This window comes from Canis lupus, chromosome 19 (assembly GCF_048164855.1).
Source record: "Canis lupus baileyi chromosome 19, mCanLup2.hap1, whole genome shotgun sequence".
Taxonomy (NCBI): Eukaryota; Metazoa; Chordata; class Mammalia; order Carnivora; family Canidae; genus Canis; species Canis lupus.
This window is the reverse complement of record NC_132856.1, coordinates 51,599,151-51,613,366: the sequence shown is the minus strand read 5'-3', so window position 1 is coordinate 51,613,366 and position 14,216 is coordinate 51,599,151. Positions and strand designations below refer to the sequence as shown.

Here is a 14,216-nt window from a genome sequence, read left to right as displayed (position 1 = left end):
GGTGCAGAGGACACAGGGAATAGGGTGAGGGCACTAGAAACCCCCCATGCCAACCCCACATGGGCCGCATGGATGAGAGCAAGGGTTCTGATTGTGACATTGTGCTGAGACCCAACCCTTGAGGACCCAGTGGAAACCAGGATGGTAGGAAGGGCACAGAGGCATAGACCTCCCCACAACCAACTGGTGGCTCTGAGGGGTATCAGACTGACAATTTGGGGCATGGAGTCATTCAGGAACCAGGAAAGAGTTATGTACTTCTCTTCCCCCCTCATTCTATTCATTCATTCGTTCATTCCATTCATTCATTCAACAAACACTGTGGATCATCTACTGTGTGTCAGGTGCTGTGTAGTAGGCACAAGAGGCTGTAGCAGGGAACAGAACAGACACAAATTTCTGCATCAGGGAGCTAACATTCTAATATGTGAGAGACAGACAAGATAAATAAGCTAGAGTCACAATTCCAAATTCCAAAAAGGCCTGAAAACCAAAATTTTTTCATAACCCATTTGTGGCAAAACCTGACCTTTACTGACAAGGTTATTATAGCTGTTATCTACTGAATTTGATGTGAACATTCTTATGTGTCATTGCAGATAAAGAAAAGTGTTTGATTTTGAGATGTTATCCCAGGCCCCACTAGGGATGTTATGTAATGCTTAGTATTATACCATAGTACCTTTCAAAAAACCTGAAAAGTTCTGAATTCCAAACTCTAGGATCAAGGGTTTAGGTTAGCGTTTGGGACCTCTAATATATTAGATATGGATAAGTGAGAGAAGAAAATTAAAGCTAGAAAAGACAATGGGACAACTTTGGGATGGGGACAGCTTGCAATTTAAAGAGGGGACTCCTAGGTGGCTCAGCGGTTGCACGGTTGTGATCTGGGGCTCAGATCACTCAATCTGGAATCGAGTCCTGCATCAGGCTCCCTGCAAGGAGCCTGCTTCTCCTCTTCCCTGTGTCTCTGCCTCTCTCTCTCAGTCTGTGTCTCTCATGAATAAATTAAATAAATAAATAAATAAATAAATAAATAAATAAATAATCTTTTTAAAAAAAATAAAGAGGCATTAAAGAGGGAGAAGAGAGCCATGTAAATATGTCAGGGGGGAAGGGACATTAGAGGCAGAGGGAACAGCAAGCATGAAATCCCTGAGGTGGCAACCAGCCCACTGTGCTCAGGGAACAGTGAGGAGGCCTGTGCAGCTCAGCTCGAGCTGGGAAGGAGGCTGATAGAGGGTGAGGAGGTGGGGTGGGTGGTGGGTCTGATTGTGGGCCATGGGAAATGAGATGGAAGCATGAGAGGGCTTAAGGTAGAGGAGGGATAGGACACGGAGCCCCATTCTTCACCAAACAGAGCTCCTGTTTCGAGGGATCGCACCCCTGAGAGCCATGTTTCCTTCTGTCGCACGCTTACCTCTCTGCGGGCCAGGAAAGAAGCAAAACTTCAGCACAGCGGACAGCGCTCCAGCCAAACCAGTCAGCGCTGTCCGCGGTCCTGAAATTAAGTGCTGGCCACGAAAGGGTAAATAAAGTAGGGGTTGCCAGACACAAGAAACGTTAGGGCCTGTAGAGAGGGTGGTGATGGCCCGCCTCACCTAGTCCACACCCTCATCCCAGGAACCCCGGGATAATTTTAGGCAGAAAACCTAGACTAAGGTATATGTGCTTATTCAAAAGACCTCTTGATGTGCCCCTGTAGGCCTCACAGAATCTAACTGAACTCAACAAAAAACTGAGTTCTGGCTTATAATGTAAGTCAGACCACAACCCTTCTCTTCTCAAACCCTCTTGTGGCTTACCCACCATGCATCCTGGTAAAAGCCAAAGTTCTCCCGGTGCCTCAGGGCCTTTGCACATAAAGGTGCCACCACTTGCAATTCTCTTCCCTCACACATCTACATGGTTTGCTCCCTCAGCTCCTTCAAGCCTTTTCTCAAGTGTCACCTTCTCAGGCCTGCCCCTACCACCCTATTTCAGATTGCAAAAACCAAACAACTGGTCCTTCCAACTTTTTCTCCCCTGTGCAATTTTTTTTTTTTTTTTTGCATACACTTGTCATTCACTCACAGGCTATTTAAACTCATTATGTTTAGTGGTCATTATCTTCTCCCTCACTAGGATGTCCACTCCACGAGGACAGAGACTTAATTGTCTTTTCACTTCTGAAGCCCTAGTGCCTAGAACAGGGCCTGGCACACAGGAAAGAAATGAAATGAATTAAATAAAATTTTATGAAATGAATTACTTAATCACTTGATGATGAAAAACAAGGGAGAAACAGAGACTACCTCTGAGCTGTCTACTCCCCTGTCCCTTCACACTTTGATCCTCCCTCCTCCTGGGACCTTCTCTACGGTAAGGGTCCTTCTATCAGGACATGAAGACAGGCTTCTGAGAAGTGAGAGGAGTACTATGTGTACAAGAAATATGCCAAACATCTGCATCTCTGCCCATGTACTCAGTCTACATTTATGCGCACTTGCTGTGTGCTAAATGCTGTTCCAGGGGCTAGGGGCCCAGCAATGAACAAAAGAAAGAACCTCCCTGGTGGAGCTGACATTCTAGTGAGGAGAGAGGCAATAAGAACATAACGTTGGAAATGACAAGTAATTTGGAAAGAAATATAGATAAGCAGTTAAAATGTGTAGGGCATGCAATTTTACACGAGTGATTAGGGAAAGCCTCTCTGAGTAGGTGATATTTGACCAAGACCTGAATGGAGTTGGAAAATGAGCCACAGGGAAATTTAGGAGCTGAGTGCTCCCAGTAAAGGAATATCGAGTCTAGTGGGGCTGTGTTGGGCATGCTCCCATGTATGTAACTGCACGACTATGTGATACTAGTGTCACTACTGGGTGCTTGTGCATTTGGAGTGTTGCAAGTTGAGGTGAAACATGGGTTGTGCATCTCTTGGTGGGGGGATTGAGGTGGTGTGTTTCACAAGAAATGTAACAGTGTGCTTTGTGTATGTGTGTATCGAAAGAGTTGCAGGCACATTAGCTGAAAGGAAGTGTGTGTGTGTGTGTGTGTGTGTGTGTAATAGCAATTGTTTGGTTGTATCAGAGTGTGTCCTAATCTGTGTGCAAGGGAAAGGATGTGGGGATGTAAATGTGGGAGGAAGTGGATATGGGATGCTTTGTGTCAAGGTAGGATAGGGCTGTCAGCATGTGGGTGATGGGGGTTCTGAAAGTAGAATATATGCAGAGATGCCATGGTGTGTGTGTGTGTGCGCGCGCGTGCACACAAGCACGCGTGCATGTGTGTAGAGGGCTGTGGAGGTGCCTGGCTGTGTGGGTGGGTGTATTGGGGGATGTTGTAGATCTGTTTTCTGGCCCCAGAGGGAGAGAGAAAGCCCAGGAAATATCAGTTCCGCCGCCCCTGGGTCTCCTGGCAACAGCACCACTTTGAAGTTACCAGGAGACAGAGTTGCCAAAGCAACCGGGCTGAGTGGCAGCTCTAGGGCGAAGTCTGGGTGAGGAGACCTAGCCAGCCATCACTTAACCACTCATCTTGTTCCTCCTCCTTTCCCAGTTTCTCATCAGTCCTACTTCCTTTCTTCATTCATTCGTTTAACAAGCATATATTGAAAATTTACAACGATCTAGTCGCTGTTCTGGGCGATGGAAACACTTAAGTGAACAAGACAAGATCTCTGCCTTGGCTGTCCCTCAATCTCCCACCCTGTGTGACTGTCTACCTGCACTTTCTTTGGTTGATGGTCATGCCCGACCCCCTTGCCCCAGGTAAAACCCAAACAGCTCCCAGGCCAAAGAGAAAGCCAGCTGAGACTCCTCTTCTCACAGACCCTCAGAGGTGGCTGCTGCTGTTTTGCACGAGGATGTTCCTGAGCCTGCAGCCTCCAACACAAGCTTGTGCCAATACTAAGGTGCAGAAAAGGAAGCACACAAGCTCCTCCATTATTCACCTTCCCAATTGTCATTAGGTGACATCAGCAGAAACACACACAGACCCATTCATCACAATATTCCTCTGAGATGTCAGGAGCTCCATTTCACAGATGAGCAGACTGAGCCTAGGAGACTTTAAGTAATGTGTTACTGATTAGGGCCTGTTTCCTTCAACTCCCAACACTTATATTTGTTTGATTAGCTGACTAGTTCACAATAATGATAGTCGTGCTGCCTCCCTCGGCCGACTTGCGCAAGGGAAGGGTCTTTTCTCCCTCAAATGCCAACATTCCTCCTCCCTCGGACTGTTATTTGCCCCTTCACGAGGGGAGAAGCTAGTCCAGGCCAATCTAACTTTGATGGCAGATCCATGAGCCAATGGAGAAGCTAAGTGCATTGTAACCAATGAGACCCCGGGTTGGGCGGGACTAAGGGCGGGGGCGGGCCGTTGATCGGACAGAGGCACGTTGCGAATGGCGGAGACGCTGAGGCGGGTGCTAAACCAGGGCAGCTCGGCAGAGTCCGGGGAGGAGTACACAGCGGAGGCCGGGCCGCCTTTACTGCTGCTCGGCGGCCCAGGCTCCGGAAAGACCGCGCTGCTATTCGCGGCGGCCCTGGAAGCGGCAGGAGAGGGCCGAGGCCCCGTCCTCTTCCTGACCCGGAGGCCTCTCCAAAGCCTGCCTCGCGGGACCGGAGCGGCGCTCGACCCCCTGCGGCTACAGGTAACCGAGGGGTGGGACCGGAGGCGGCCTAGTTCGCACCTGAGCGGATCAAGGCTTGAGTGACAGTCAGACAGACCAATGGAAGGGACGACGGGAGAGCGAGGCGGGGCGGCCATTGTGGGGCGGAGTCAGGAAGGAGCCGGGACGGGAGGGCGGGGGCGGGACCAGAGCAGGCGTTGCTGAGACTGGGAAACCATCAAAAAAAAAAAAAAAAAAAAAAAATTAAAGCGGGACGCCTGGGTGGCTCAGCCGTTGAGCGTCTGCCTGTGGCTCGGGGGGTGATCCCGGATCGCGGGATCGGGTCCCGCATCGGGCTCCCCGCATGGAGCTTGCTTCTCCCTCTGCCTGTGTCTCTGCCTCTCTCGCTCTCTCTCTCATAAATAAATGGATAAAATATTTTTTAGAAAATTAAAAAAGGTCGGGAAACCGTCCCAAAAAGGGAGACGGGATGAAGGGAAGAGTATTCCACCAATTCTGAGCTGCTTCACTCTGGAACCAGCTACCCGGGTGGGGTGTGAGCGCCGAGCACAGGAAATACAGGGAAGCGGGGCAGCTGGAGCTGGGAGCCTGGCTTCCTGAGCTGAACCTAGTGTTTTCTCTTTTAACTCACTTTAGAAGATACGCTTCCAGTACCCACCCTCAACCCATGAACTCCTTCAGCTTCTGTGCTCTGCCCATGAGGCCCTGGGCCCAGCCCCCTCCCTCCTGCTGCTGGATGGCCTGGAGGAGTACCTAGTGGAAGACTCTCAAGAAGCGGCCTACTTGGCTGCCCTGCTTCTAGACACAGCTGCCCACTTCAGCCACCGGACTGGGCCTGGCCAGGGCTGTGGGCTCATTGTGGCCCTCCAGATCCAGGAAGAGGAAGAGAGTGGGGATGGCCTGCAGCTGTCGCTGCTCCAGCGGTACTTCCCTGCCCAGTGCTGGCTGCAGGTGGATGCACCAGGCCCAGGACAGCGCGGCCTCCGAGCCTGCCTGGATTCAGGTGGGCTGAGCCCTAGAGCAGAGTGGTGGGTGGCTTTCCGACCAGATGGAGAGATGACAATCACCCCATGGCCTACCCAGTCTGGTAACCCCAACTCAGACAAAGGTTCAAGTTCTGGAGGCCAGCCTTGAGCTTTGATGTGTGACACCCTCTTTGTGCCTCAACTGCCCATGGCTGGAATACTTACTTCAGGGACTTGTACAGATTCAAAGACCTAAAGAACAGTGCTTTTTCTCTTGAAACAGAGCATTACCATGTACCTATCATGCCCAATCAACATATTGTTTTGCTGTTTTGAACTTTATAAAATGTTTCGTGATAAATGTAATCTTCTAAGACTTCTTCTCCCACTCAGCATTATTATTACGATTAGTTCAGGGGCACCTGGGTGGTTCAGTGGGTGAAGCATCTGACTTCAGGTCAGGTCATGATCTCTGGGTCCTGGGATCGAGCCCCAGGTCAGGCTTCTCACTTTTTCTTGCACACATGCCCTGGTTCGTGTGTATGAGGGGTTTTAGGGTATACACCTAGAAGTGGAATTGGGAGAGAAGTTCTGCATGTGTTCATCTTTCCTTGGTTATGTCAAACTTTTAAAAAGTGGTTAAACCAGAACTGCCAGTGAAGCCACCTGATGACATTGGTCCCATCAGAGTACTTTCTTAGAACAGGGCCTGATTCAGAATAAAGCCTTACAAATTATTGTTATTGTTATTCGTAGTGGCAGAGACTAGCTAGAGGCTCATTCAACGACTTTCCTCTCCTGGGCTGTACTGCTAAACTGCATTTTTTCCCCTGCTGTCCATGGTTCTAGCTGGGGTCCTGTGACTATTTCTGGCCAGTGGCATTTGTAAAAAAGAAATAGATACTACTTCTTAGGCTAAGTCCCTAAAATGGCCCACCAAATCTTCTGCGATTTGTTTTGCTTATTGGTTGGCAAGATGCAGAGAATCCATTTAAGGTGGCCCCGGGGGATGGTGAAGTTATAGACCAAGAGAGTCTGGGCTGCTGACTCATCCCAGAGATGGCTGCCCACTTGTTTGCATTGAAATATGAGAGAGAAAGCATTTGATGTGTTAAGCAGTCACATTTAGGAGTTTTTTGTTATGGCACCTAGTATAACATATACTGACTAATTCATTTTATTATGATTGTTATTGAGGTGGTCAGGTCCAGAATTTCAGACTGAGCTTGAGACCTTTTACTGCTGCCCCTATGGCCTGGGTCCAGGGAAGGATGGGGTTTACAGGGTGTTTGTAGAAGTCATGATAGGAACAAAAAATACACACACATACACACACACACACAACTCTATACATTTCAAAATACTGCAAGGATGTACTGAGCAGGATGGGCTGGGCAAAAGCCAGGGTTAGCCATGTCCCTAGTCCTGAGGGAGGCCTCACCAACCCTGCTCCATAAGTCTTAGGCCTGGACTAGTACTTGAGGTCATGCTGAGTCTCCAAGCATCTGAAGACTGGAGTCCTAGGAACAGGCCACGTAGCCGGGGGGTGAAGGCTCAGGGGCTGGGATGAGGCTGTTCTCATAAGGGTTTAAGAAGGGGCTGTTCAGTGAGTCCCCCTGGGCTCCCTGGGAGCCCCCTGAGCTGTAGTCAGTTGAGATGCCAGAGTCAGACACCATGAGGTACAGGTACTTTATGTGGGGTGGGGTGGGGGGCAGCTCAGGGGGCAGTGCCCTTGGGCACAAGAGCTGGGAGCTGGGATCCAGGATGGTATACTCAAAGCTGGCGCCCAAGGCCCCCTCTGGCCCAGGCTTCAGGGACAAACCAGATGAGCAGGAGGATGCTTCTGAGCCTTTATCCATGGCTACTATGTCCAAACTGCCACCAGACTGTGAGACATCCTCACTGGACGGGTTCCGGGGCAGCAACCACTTGTCCAGCACCAGGTACGTGTCCTGGGAATGTTCACTGCCCACTGGCTCCAGCAGGGGCCCCTCATCATCTGCCCCTGGCTCCACTGCTTGTGGTGCCCCCCAGCAGCGTTCAGAGAGGACTTCCAGGGGTGCGGGTGGGTCCTCTGCAAGGGGAGTACAGGGGCTCCACCAAAGACAGCCCTCGTTCTGGTACAGCCACAGCTGGGGAAATAGCACCAGCCTGCTCAGAGACCTGGGGTTCAGCCACAGGAGCAGGGAAGCGCCAGGCCCTGAGGGGACAACCATGCCACCTACCTGGAAGTTACCCTTGTGGGTGGTGAAGAGGCCCTCAAACTCACTCTCAGGGCTTGGGATGCCAGGCCAGATCTTCTGCTTCAGAGTCCTGGTGAAGCCAAAAGGACCACAAACACGGGTATGCATCACTGAATACCCACCAGTACCCTCTTAGGAGGAGTCACAGAGGCATAGATAGTCCTAGCCCCTTGCGATGACGGTGGAAGCAGAGAGGTGCATAGAGGCAGAGGAACAGAGGCTCTGGCTTGCATCTGCAAGGCTTACAGGTAGGTGACTAGATCCCGGTTTTGAAGGATGCACAGGAGTTCAATATCACTAATGTTACTTCCCTTTTTACTCCTTTCCATAATATTCCCCCACTGTACTCAGAATAAAATCCAAACACCTCCCTACCACCCTGCAGACAGTCTGGCATGTTCTGACCCCTGTCACCTCCCTCACCTCATCATTTACCACTTCCTCCTAACACATTCTGCTCTAGCCAGAGAGCCCATCTTGGCAGCTACTTCAGTGTTTCGAGCTCATTCCCGCCTCAGGGCCTTTGCACTTGCTCTTTCTTTTCCATTTTCATGTGGCTGCCTTCTTCCAACATTCAGGTCTCCACTCTGATGTCAATGCCCAGAGGCCTTCTCTGATCATCCTGTCATGTCCCCCTACTCTAGTTGTTTCTGTGATATCACTTATCACAGTGCATAATCAAGTATCTTTGATAATGGGGCATCTGGGTGGCTCAATCAGTTAAGTGTCTGCCTTCAGTTCAGGTCATGGTCCCAGGGTCCTGGGATTGAGCCCCATGCCAGGCTCCCTCTCCCGCTCCCCCTGCTGTGCTCTCTCTCTCTCTCTCTCTCTGTCAAATGAATAAGATCTTTAAAAAAATCTGTTGATTTCCTTGTAATTTGACTCAGCTATGAAATCCATACGGTCATGGAGACATGTTTGTTTTCCACTTTCTCCCCAGTGCCTAGCACACAGCTGGCATTCCCATGTGTTTTCCAACCAAGTAAATAAACAAGGCCTTGAAAGACCACTAGAAGACTGCTTGGCAGACAAGGCAGGAAGGGCATTCTGGCCAAAAGGAACAGCATGTGCCAAGCCTTGAAGGTGTGAAACCACATGGTATGTGCTGGGAATTATAAAAACCTCAGGATTGTTGGTCCTACCATGAAGAATCTAAGGAGTTTGATGACAAGGGCAGGAGGCACTCAAGGTGTTAAATCTTTCCATTAAGCCCATCCCGGGATTTTACAAAAGTTGATACAATTGGGAAAAGGAACCAGCAAAGGAATTCAAGGAGTAGCCACTGAAGTTGAAGGTAAACCAGGTGAATGTTCCCAGGGGATTTTAAATATGAGTCTGGGTCTGGTCTGACTTGCACCCCAGCCCTGCCACTGACTCCTCACTGTGTGTCCCTGGGCAAGTGCCTGCCTGTCTCTGAGCTTAGCTTTCCACAGCAAAGGGAGAAAGTTGGTGGGGAGGAGTCTGGGCTAGGTGCCCAAACAGGGCGCTCACCGGCGGTGGGAGAGCAGGGCGAGCACGGCCAGCAGCAGCAGGATGAGCACGAGGATGAGGGAGAGCGTCAGGATGAGGGGGTCCAAGTCTGGGGGGCAGGGAGTCGGTCAGGGCGGTGGGATTGCCCCGTGTTCCGCCCCAGCCCCTCCTACGCCTGCCTGGGGCCTCACCACTAGCTGTCAGCAGCGACGCAGGCTCGGACCAGGCGCTCCAGAAGCCTCCGAAGCTCGGCTCGGCCATTCGCGCGCGAACCATGAAGGTGTAACGCGTTCCGCCCCGGAGGTTGCTCAGCACGCACTCGGTGCGCCCGTCCAGGATCTCCACCTGGGGGCGGGGCCTGGGTGAGAGGCGCGGCCAGGGGCGGGGCGAGCGGAGAAAGCGCGGGGCCCGGGGGGCGTGGCCAGGGCGGGCCGTGGTGGCCAACTGGGGGGGTTGGGGGGAGGAGGCGGGGCTGCCCGCCCCAGTGGAGCCCTCGGGGCTGGGGGTCAGGGCGGCCTCACCTTCTGTGAGCCCCCTGCGACGCTGCCTGAGATGTTCACTTCGTAGCGGATGAGGCTGGCCACGGGGGCCCCGGGAGGCGGGAGCCAACGCAGCACCACGTGGCCTCCCTCGTCCGCCCGCCGCGCCAGCAGCCCCGCCGGAGGGTCCAGGAGCACTGCAGAGGGGGGTCGATCAGGTGGGCGGTGACCGAGACTCCCTCACCGGACAAAGTCCCCATTCCCTGCGCACTCACCCACTTCGTTGATGTGGATGATGCGGCGATAGAGCAGAGCGCCCGACGATACCGCTGTGACGCGCAGCTCTAAGGGCACGAAGCTCGACGTGTCGGCCGTGGGCAGCGAGCACCAGAAGCGCACAGCGCCGCGAGTCGTGGGCGCCTGGTGCAGGCTGCACGTTTTCCAGGGCTCACCCCTGTGCGCCAAGGGGCCAGAGAGGCAAGGGAGCAAGTTGGGGGTGGGGACGCGAGGGTTCGTATTGCCCGGACCGTGGGCACATTTTGGACGCGAACACCAGGGGGCGTCCCAGCCCCGACGCACGCGACGCCTTAGGCCTATTCTAGGGGTGCTGTCCCCGCGCTACTATTTGGGATCGCTCTCCCACGGAGTCACGGGAGTGTTCCAGCCCCAGCCACTAGGGGGGGCGTGTCAGCCCTGACCCCGCAGCCTTCGCACCAGTCACCCCACCAGGGAAGGTGCCCTGCGGCCCCTGAAACGAGCAGACACCCCAAAGCGTGAGCTGGGGCGCTCTGTCCTGCGCACCCGCCCCCTCCTCGGAGGCCCACTCCACCTGCCCCGTTGCACTCACTCCAGCTGGTAGAAGAAGCTGTAGTTGTCTGGGCCGACCCCGGCGCTTGCCGCTTCCTCCCAGAAACACACCAAATCCTCCAACCGTTCGGTGAAGCACAGAAGCTCTTCGGGCGCGCGGGCGGCCAGCAGGGCCGCTGGCGGGGGGGACAAGGGGAGGGGGTCAGGGGAGCCCAGTCTTCGGGCCACAGCGTCCTTCCCCTCCCTCCCGCCGCCTGCGCGAACCGATAAGAAAAAAGCCCCGCCTCGCTCTACCCCGAGCGGGCCCTCTCGGAGGGTCCACGGCGGTGGCGCCCCCCGAGCTGCCAAGCGCGTCCCCGCCCACCCCACGACCCGCGGGACTGCGCGCAGCCTTCAAGGCCTCTGCTCCCCGCGGCCGGCCCCGCCCCGGGCCAGGCCAGGCGTGCCGCTGGATGTGTGCGGAGGTGGCGGCCCCCTATCGGCCCCGGCAGGCTGCCGGCTGCCCGATAACGCCAACCGTGACACCCGCCCCCGCCCCTGCCCTCAAGCCGGCGGGCCCGGGATCTGGCGCCCGCGTACAAACCGTGTTTACAGTCGCCAGCAGCCCGGCCCCTCTGCCAGGCCCCGGGCTTCGTCCTCCCTCAGTGAAGGGTCGGCTAGGTCCCCTCTCCTCGGGGACTCTAGATGGCAAGGCCTAGACCTAGCGCCCCCCGCCCCCCGCCCCATTAGGATTTATCATGTCCCAGGCTCCCTGAAAAGAGAAAAACGGGCACCTTACGTCTCCCTCCAGACCCCGTCTGGAGTCTTAGATCCCAGCATGCTGCATACACCGGTCCCCGTCTAAGAGGTTCAGAAACCGGCTTGGCCCCCAGGACCTACGCTGGAGGCACAGAACCCGACCTGACCCCCAGGCCCCAGGCTGGAAGTACAGGCCTGAGCATCGCCCTCCGGGACCTAGTGCGGGGGTCCCACACAGATCCACCCTTACCTTTACTTTCAAACTTGGGGTCCAGGGGTTTGGGTAGGGAAGCCCAGGCGGCCCCAGCCAGCAAGAGACAGAGAGAGCCGACTCCAGGCCACAGGTGCGTCCATAGGTGATTCATGATGCAGCCCCCCGCGGCGACGGGGGGCCCAGGGCCCCTGCCCCCCTTTCCCCCTGGCACAGTCCACAGCTGGGTCGGCAGCTGGCTCCTCCAGACTCAGCTGACCAGGCCCTTCCTGGCCAGGCGCCTCCAAGTGGCAGCTCCTTTGAGGGGGCGGGACCACACGCAGCCTGGGCTGAGATAAGCGGGAGGAGGCCGTCCTGCTGGTCCCGCGGGAGGTGGTAGGGGCCCTCAGGGGCCCCCCCGCGGCCCCTTGGGGGTCAGAACGGCACCGGGTTCTGCGGCAGACACACTTTCTTCCTGCGTCGCCCTGGACAGGTGACTTACCTGAGCTTCAGCCTTCTCATCCGTAACATCGGGCTGGGTGCTCAGCAAACATTCCAAAAATGTAAGACGCTGGTATTATCGTGCTAATCAACATCTCTTCCGAGTTTGGGTAGGAATAAATGATCATAACTGACTGGCGGGTGAGCGTTTGCACGATGCTAGGCAGTGTGGCCAGACGAAATGTACCATGTGATCCTGTACTGGTAAAATAATACACATTCTGGATGTCAAGATCTGTGATTTTTTTTAAAAAACAGGTTTTTTGTTTTGTTTTGTTTTTCCCCTTGGGATTTTATTTTACAAGGAAAGTGCTGTTCTTTTAATAATCTAGGAAGTAATTATAGTACATACCGGGAAAGCCATTCGCTTGGGTTGAGCTGCTCAAAGTAGGGTAAACAGCTCCAGAGGGGTACCTGCCTGGGGCAGGGGTGGGTACTTGCACCTGCCCTCCGGAGACTAGCCGGTCAGAACACTTTGTTTCCTGGAGCCCCGCGATTGGCTCAGGGTGGGCATGTGACCCAAATGGATCCCATGAGCCTCCACCCTGGGACTTTACCCAGAGTTACTGGGAAGACGGTGGCCCTTTCTTTTGGGCTGTGAGGGCCTATCCGGAGACATGTCCCTCCTAAGGTGGGGAGACACTGCCCGACCGTGAAGCTAACCTCGGCTTTTGCACCGTCTGTTCCCTCTAGCTGGAACTCTTCTAAATATCCACAGGCCCACTCTTTCCCTTTTTTCAGGCCTCTGCCCCAGTGTCACCTCCTCAGTGAAGCCCTCTGTGGTGACCTCATTGAAAAGAGCAACCCTCGCATCCCACATTCCTATCGCCCTTAAATGGATGATGATGATGATGATGATGATGATTTTGCATTTCCTCTGTTTACTATCACCTAAAATATCTTTAATGTTCTGTCACTGATTCTCGCTAGTTCCTTTTGTTCACTTCTGTATCCCCAGCGCCTGGAACAGGGCCTGGCACAGTCGGAGCTCAAGAAATACTTGCGGAGCAAAAGATCAGAGAAAAACTCAGCCATGAGATGTAAAGAGGCAGGTGATACTGTTAGTCCCTGGATACAGCTGTGCCTGAGCACCCTTGAACTTTCAAAAACCAATACTGATTCAAGGTAATCTCTTCCTCAGGAAGTTGTCACTTGTGTTGTGTGTGAAGGCGAGTGAAAGAGGCAGGAAGCGTAAGCTGTGCTTATGACAGACAAAGTGGCCCAGCGGTTAAGGGCATGCGTTCAGGCACGTAACCCATAGTTCAGGTCTGCACCCCAGCCTTGCCACCTACCATGCCACCCTGGGTAAATTACTAGTCCTCACTAGTCTCAGTTTTTCATGTGTAAAATGGGCGTAATGACAGTGCCTACTCCACAGAGCTAATAGGAGGATTCTATGAGATAAAGTCAAGTTTTTAAAACAGTACCTGGCACATAGGAAGCACTCAGTAAAAATAAGTTATTTTCTTCTGACTGCTCCTGAGGTCTTTTTTTATTACTATTATTCATAGAGATGCAAAGAGAGAGAGAGAGAGTGGCAGAGACACAGGCAGAGGGAGAAGCAGGCTCCATGCAGAGAGCCTGACATGGGACTTGATCCCGGGTCTCCAGGATCACACCCTGGGCTGCAGGCAGCGCTAAACCGCTGTGCCACCGGGGCTGCCCTGCTCCTGAGGTCTTAATACTCATAGCAACAACAGCCTGTAAAATATCTTGTCATATTCTGTGTTTTGTCTTTTACTGGACTGTACATGACGCTCAGATTCTTCTCTCTCCCTTCCCAGCTCACACAGTGCCAGGGCATCCCCCATCATTGCTCAGGGGACAATGTTTAGAACTCTAAGGATTGTTTTTTTTTCCCCCACATTTGCCAGAACTCTCCCTTCCCTAGTAGCAGTACCCAAATGTAATTTCCACTTATGTGCCCCGTCCCCAGACTCCAGTCCTGTGACTTGAAATTTCTCTGCCAGCTCAAAGCATGGGCGCGGGACCCAGACCTGGCCAATCTGCATATTACAGTTCTCTGAGCACAGTGATTGGGTCAGGGGTGGCCACGTGACATGAATTGGTCCAACGGGCATCTGCTCGGGGACTTTTGCTTGACTTGATGGGAAGAAGGGCCTCTCCTTGCCTGGGAAGGTAGAACTGGTAAGATATCAGCTTGGCACTGCCCCCAGAAGGTGTGAGCCTGCCTCGGAGTGGGGCTCC

At 53.5% G+C, this 14,216-nt stretch overlaps 2 protein-coding genes across 3 annotated transcripts; one reads left to right on the top strand and one right to left on the bottom strand.

Moving 5' to 3' along the window:
- The first annotated feature begins 4,340 nt into the window (after nucleotides 1–4,340).
- On the top strand, nucleotides 4,341–5,956 carry SWSAP1 (SWIM-type zinc finger 7 associated protein 1). The gene is made up of 2 exons (XM_072787176.1): nucleotides 4,341–4,636; nucleotides 5,252–5,956. Exons 1-2 carry the CDS (start codon nucleotides 4,388–4,390, stop codon nucleotides 5,747–5,749), a joined length of 747 nt encoding a protein of 248 aa, XP_072643277.1. The 5' UTR covers nucleotides 4,341–4,387; the 3' UTR covers nucleotides 5,750–5,956.
- A 785-nt stretch (nucleotides 5,957–6,741) lies between these two features.
- Nucleotides 6,742–12,496, bottom strand: EPOR (erythropoietin receptor). Of its 2 annotated transcripts, none has more exons than XM_072787174.1 (10): nucleotides 12,361–12,496; nucleotides 12,010–12,209; nucleotides 11,568–11,857; nucleotides 10,620–10,755; nucleotides 10,048–10,226; nucleotides 9,815–9,969; nucleotides 9,485–9,638; nucleotides 9,315–9,402; nucleotides 7,806–7,893; nucleotides 6,742–7,712 (listed from the first exon to the last, which is right to left on the bottom strand). In XM_072787174.1, the coding sequence occupies exons 3-10, from the start codon at nucleotides 11,680–11,682 to the stop codon at nucleotides 7,101–7,103; spliced, it is 1,527 nt and encodes a 508-aa protein (XP_072643275.1). In that variant the 5' UTR covers nucleotides 11,683–11,857; nucleotides 12,010–12,209; nucleotides 12,361–12,496; the 3' UTR covers nucleotides 6,742–7,100. The 2 variants fall into 2 exon arrangements, with proteins under 2 accessions (XP_072643275.1, XP_072643276.1); XM_072787175.1 differs by having other exon boundaries at nucleotides 12,010–12,204; nucleotides 12,361–12,493.
- Between the last annotated feature and the right edge of the window lie 1,720 nt (nucleotides 12,497–14,216).

What these genes read in the sequence shown, in the direction of transcription:
- SWSAP1 (XM_072787176.1), top strand. Translation starts at nt 4,388, where the DNA reads ATGGCGGAGACGCTGAGGCGGGTGCTAAACCAGGGCAGCTCGGCAGAG. An exon ending in TCGACCCCCTGCGGCTACAG is followed by an intron (nt 4,637 to 5,251) that starts GTAACCGAGGGG and finishes AACTCACTTTAG; the next exon opens with AAGATACGCTTCCAGTACCC.
- EPOR (XM_072787174.1), bottom strand. Translation starts at nt 11,682, where the DNA reads ATGAATCACCTATGGACGCACCTGTGGCCTGGAGTCGGCTCTCTCTGT. An exon ending in GCCCTGCTCTCCCACCGCCG is followed by an intron (nt 7,894 to 9,314) that starts GTGAGCGCCCTG and finishes TGGCTTCACCAG; the next exon opens with GACTCTGAAGCAGAAGATCT. An exon ending in CCCACAAGGGTAACTTCCAG is followed by an intron (nt 7,713 to 7,805) that starts GTAGGTGGCATG and finishes CTATTTCCCCAG; the next exon opens with CTGTGGCTGTACCAGAACGA.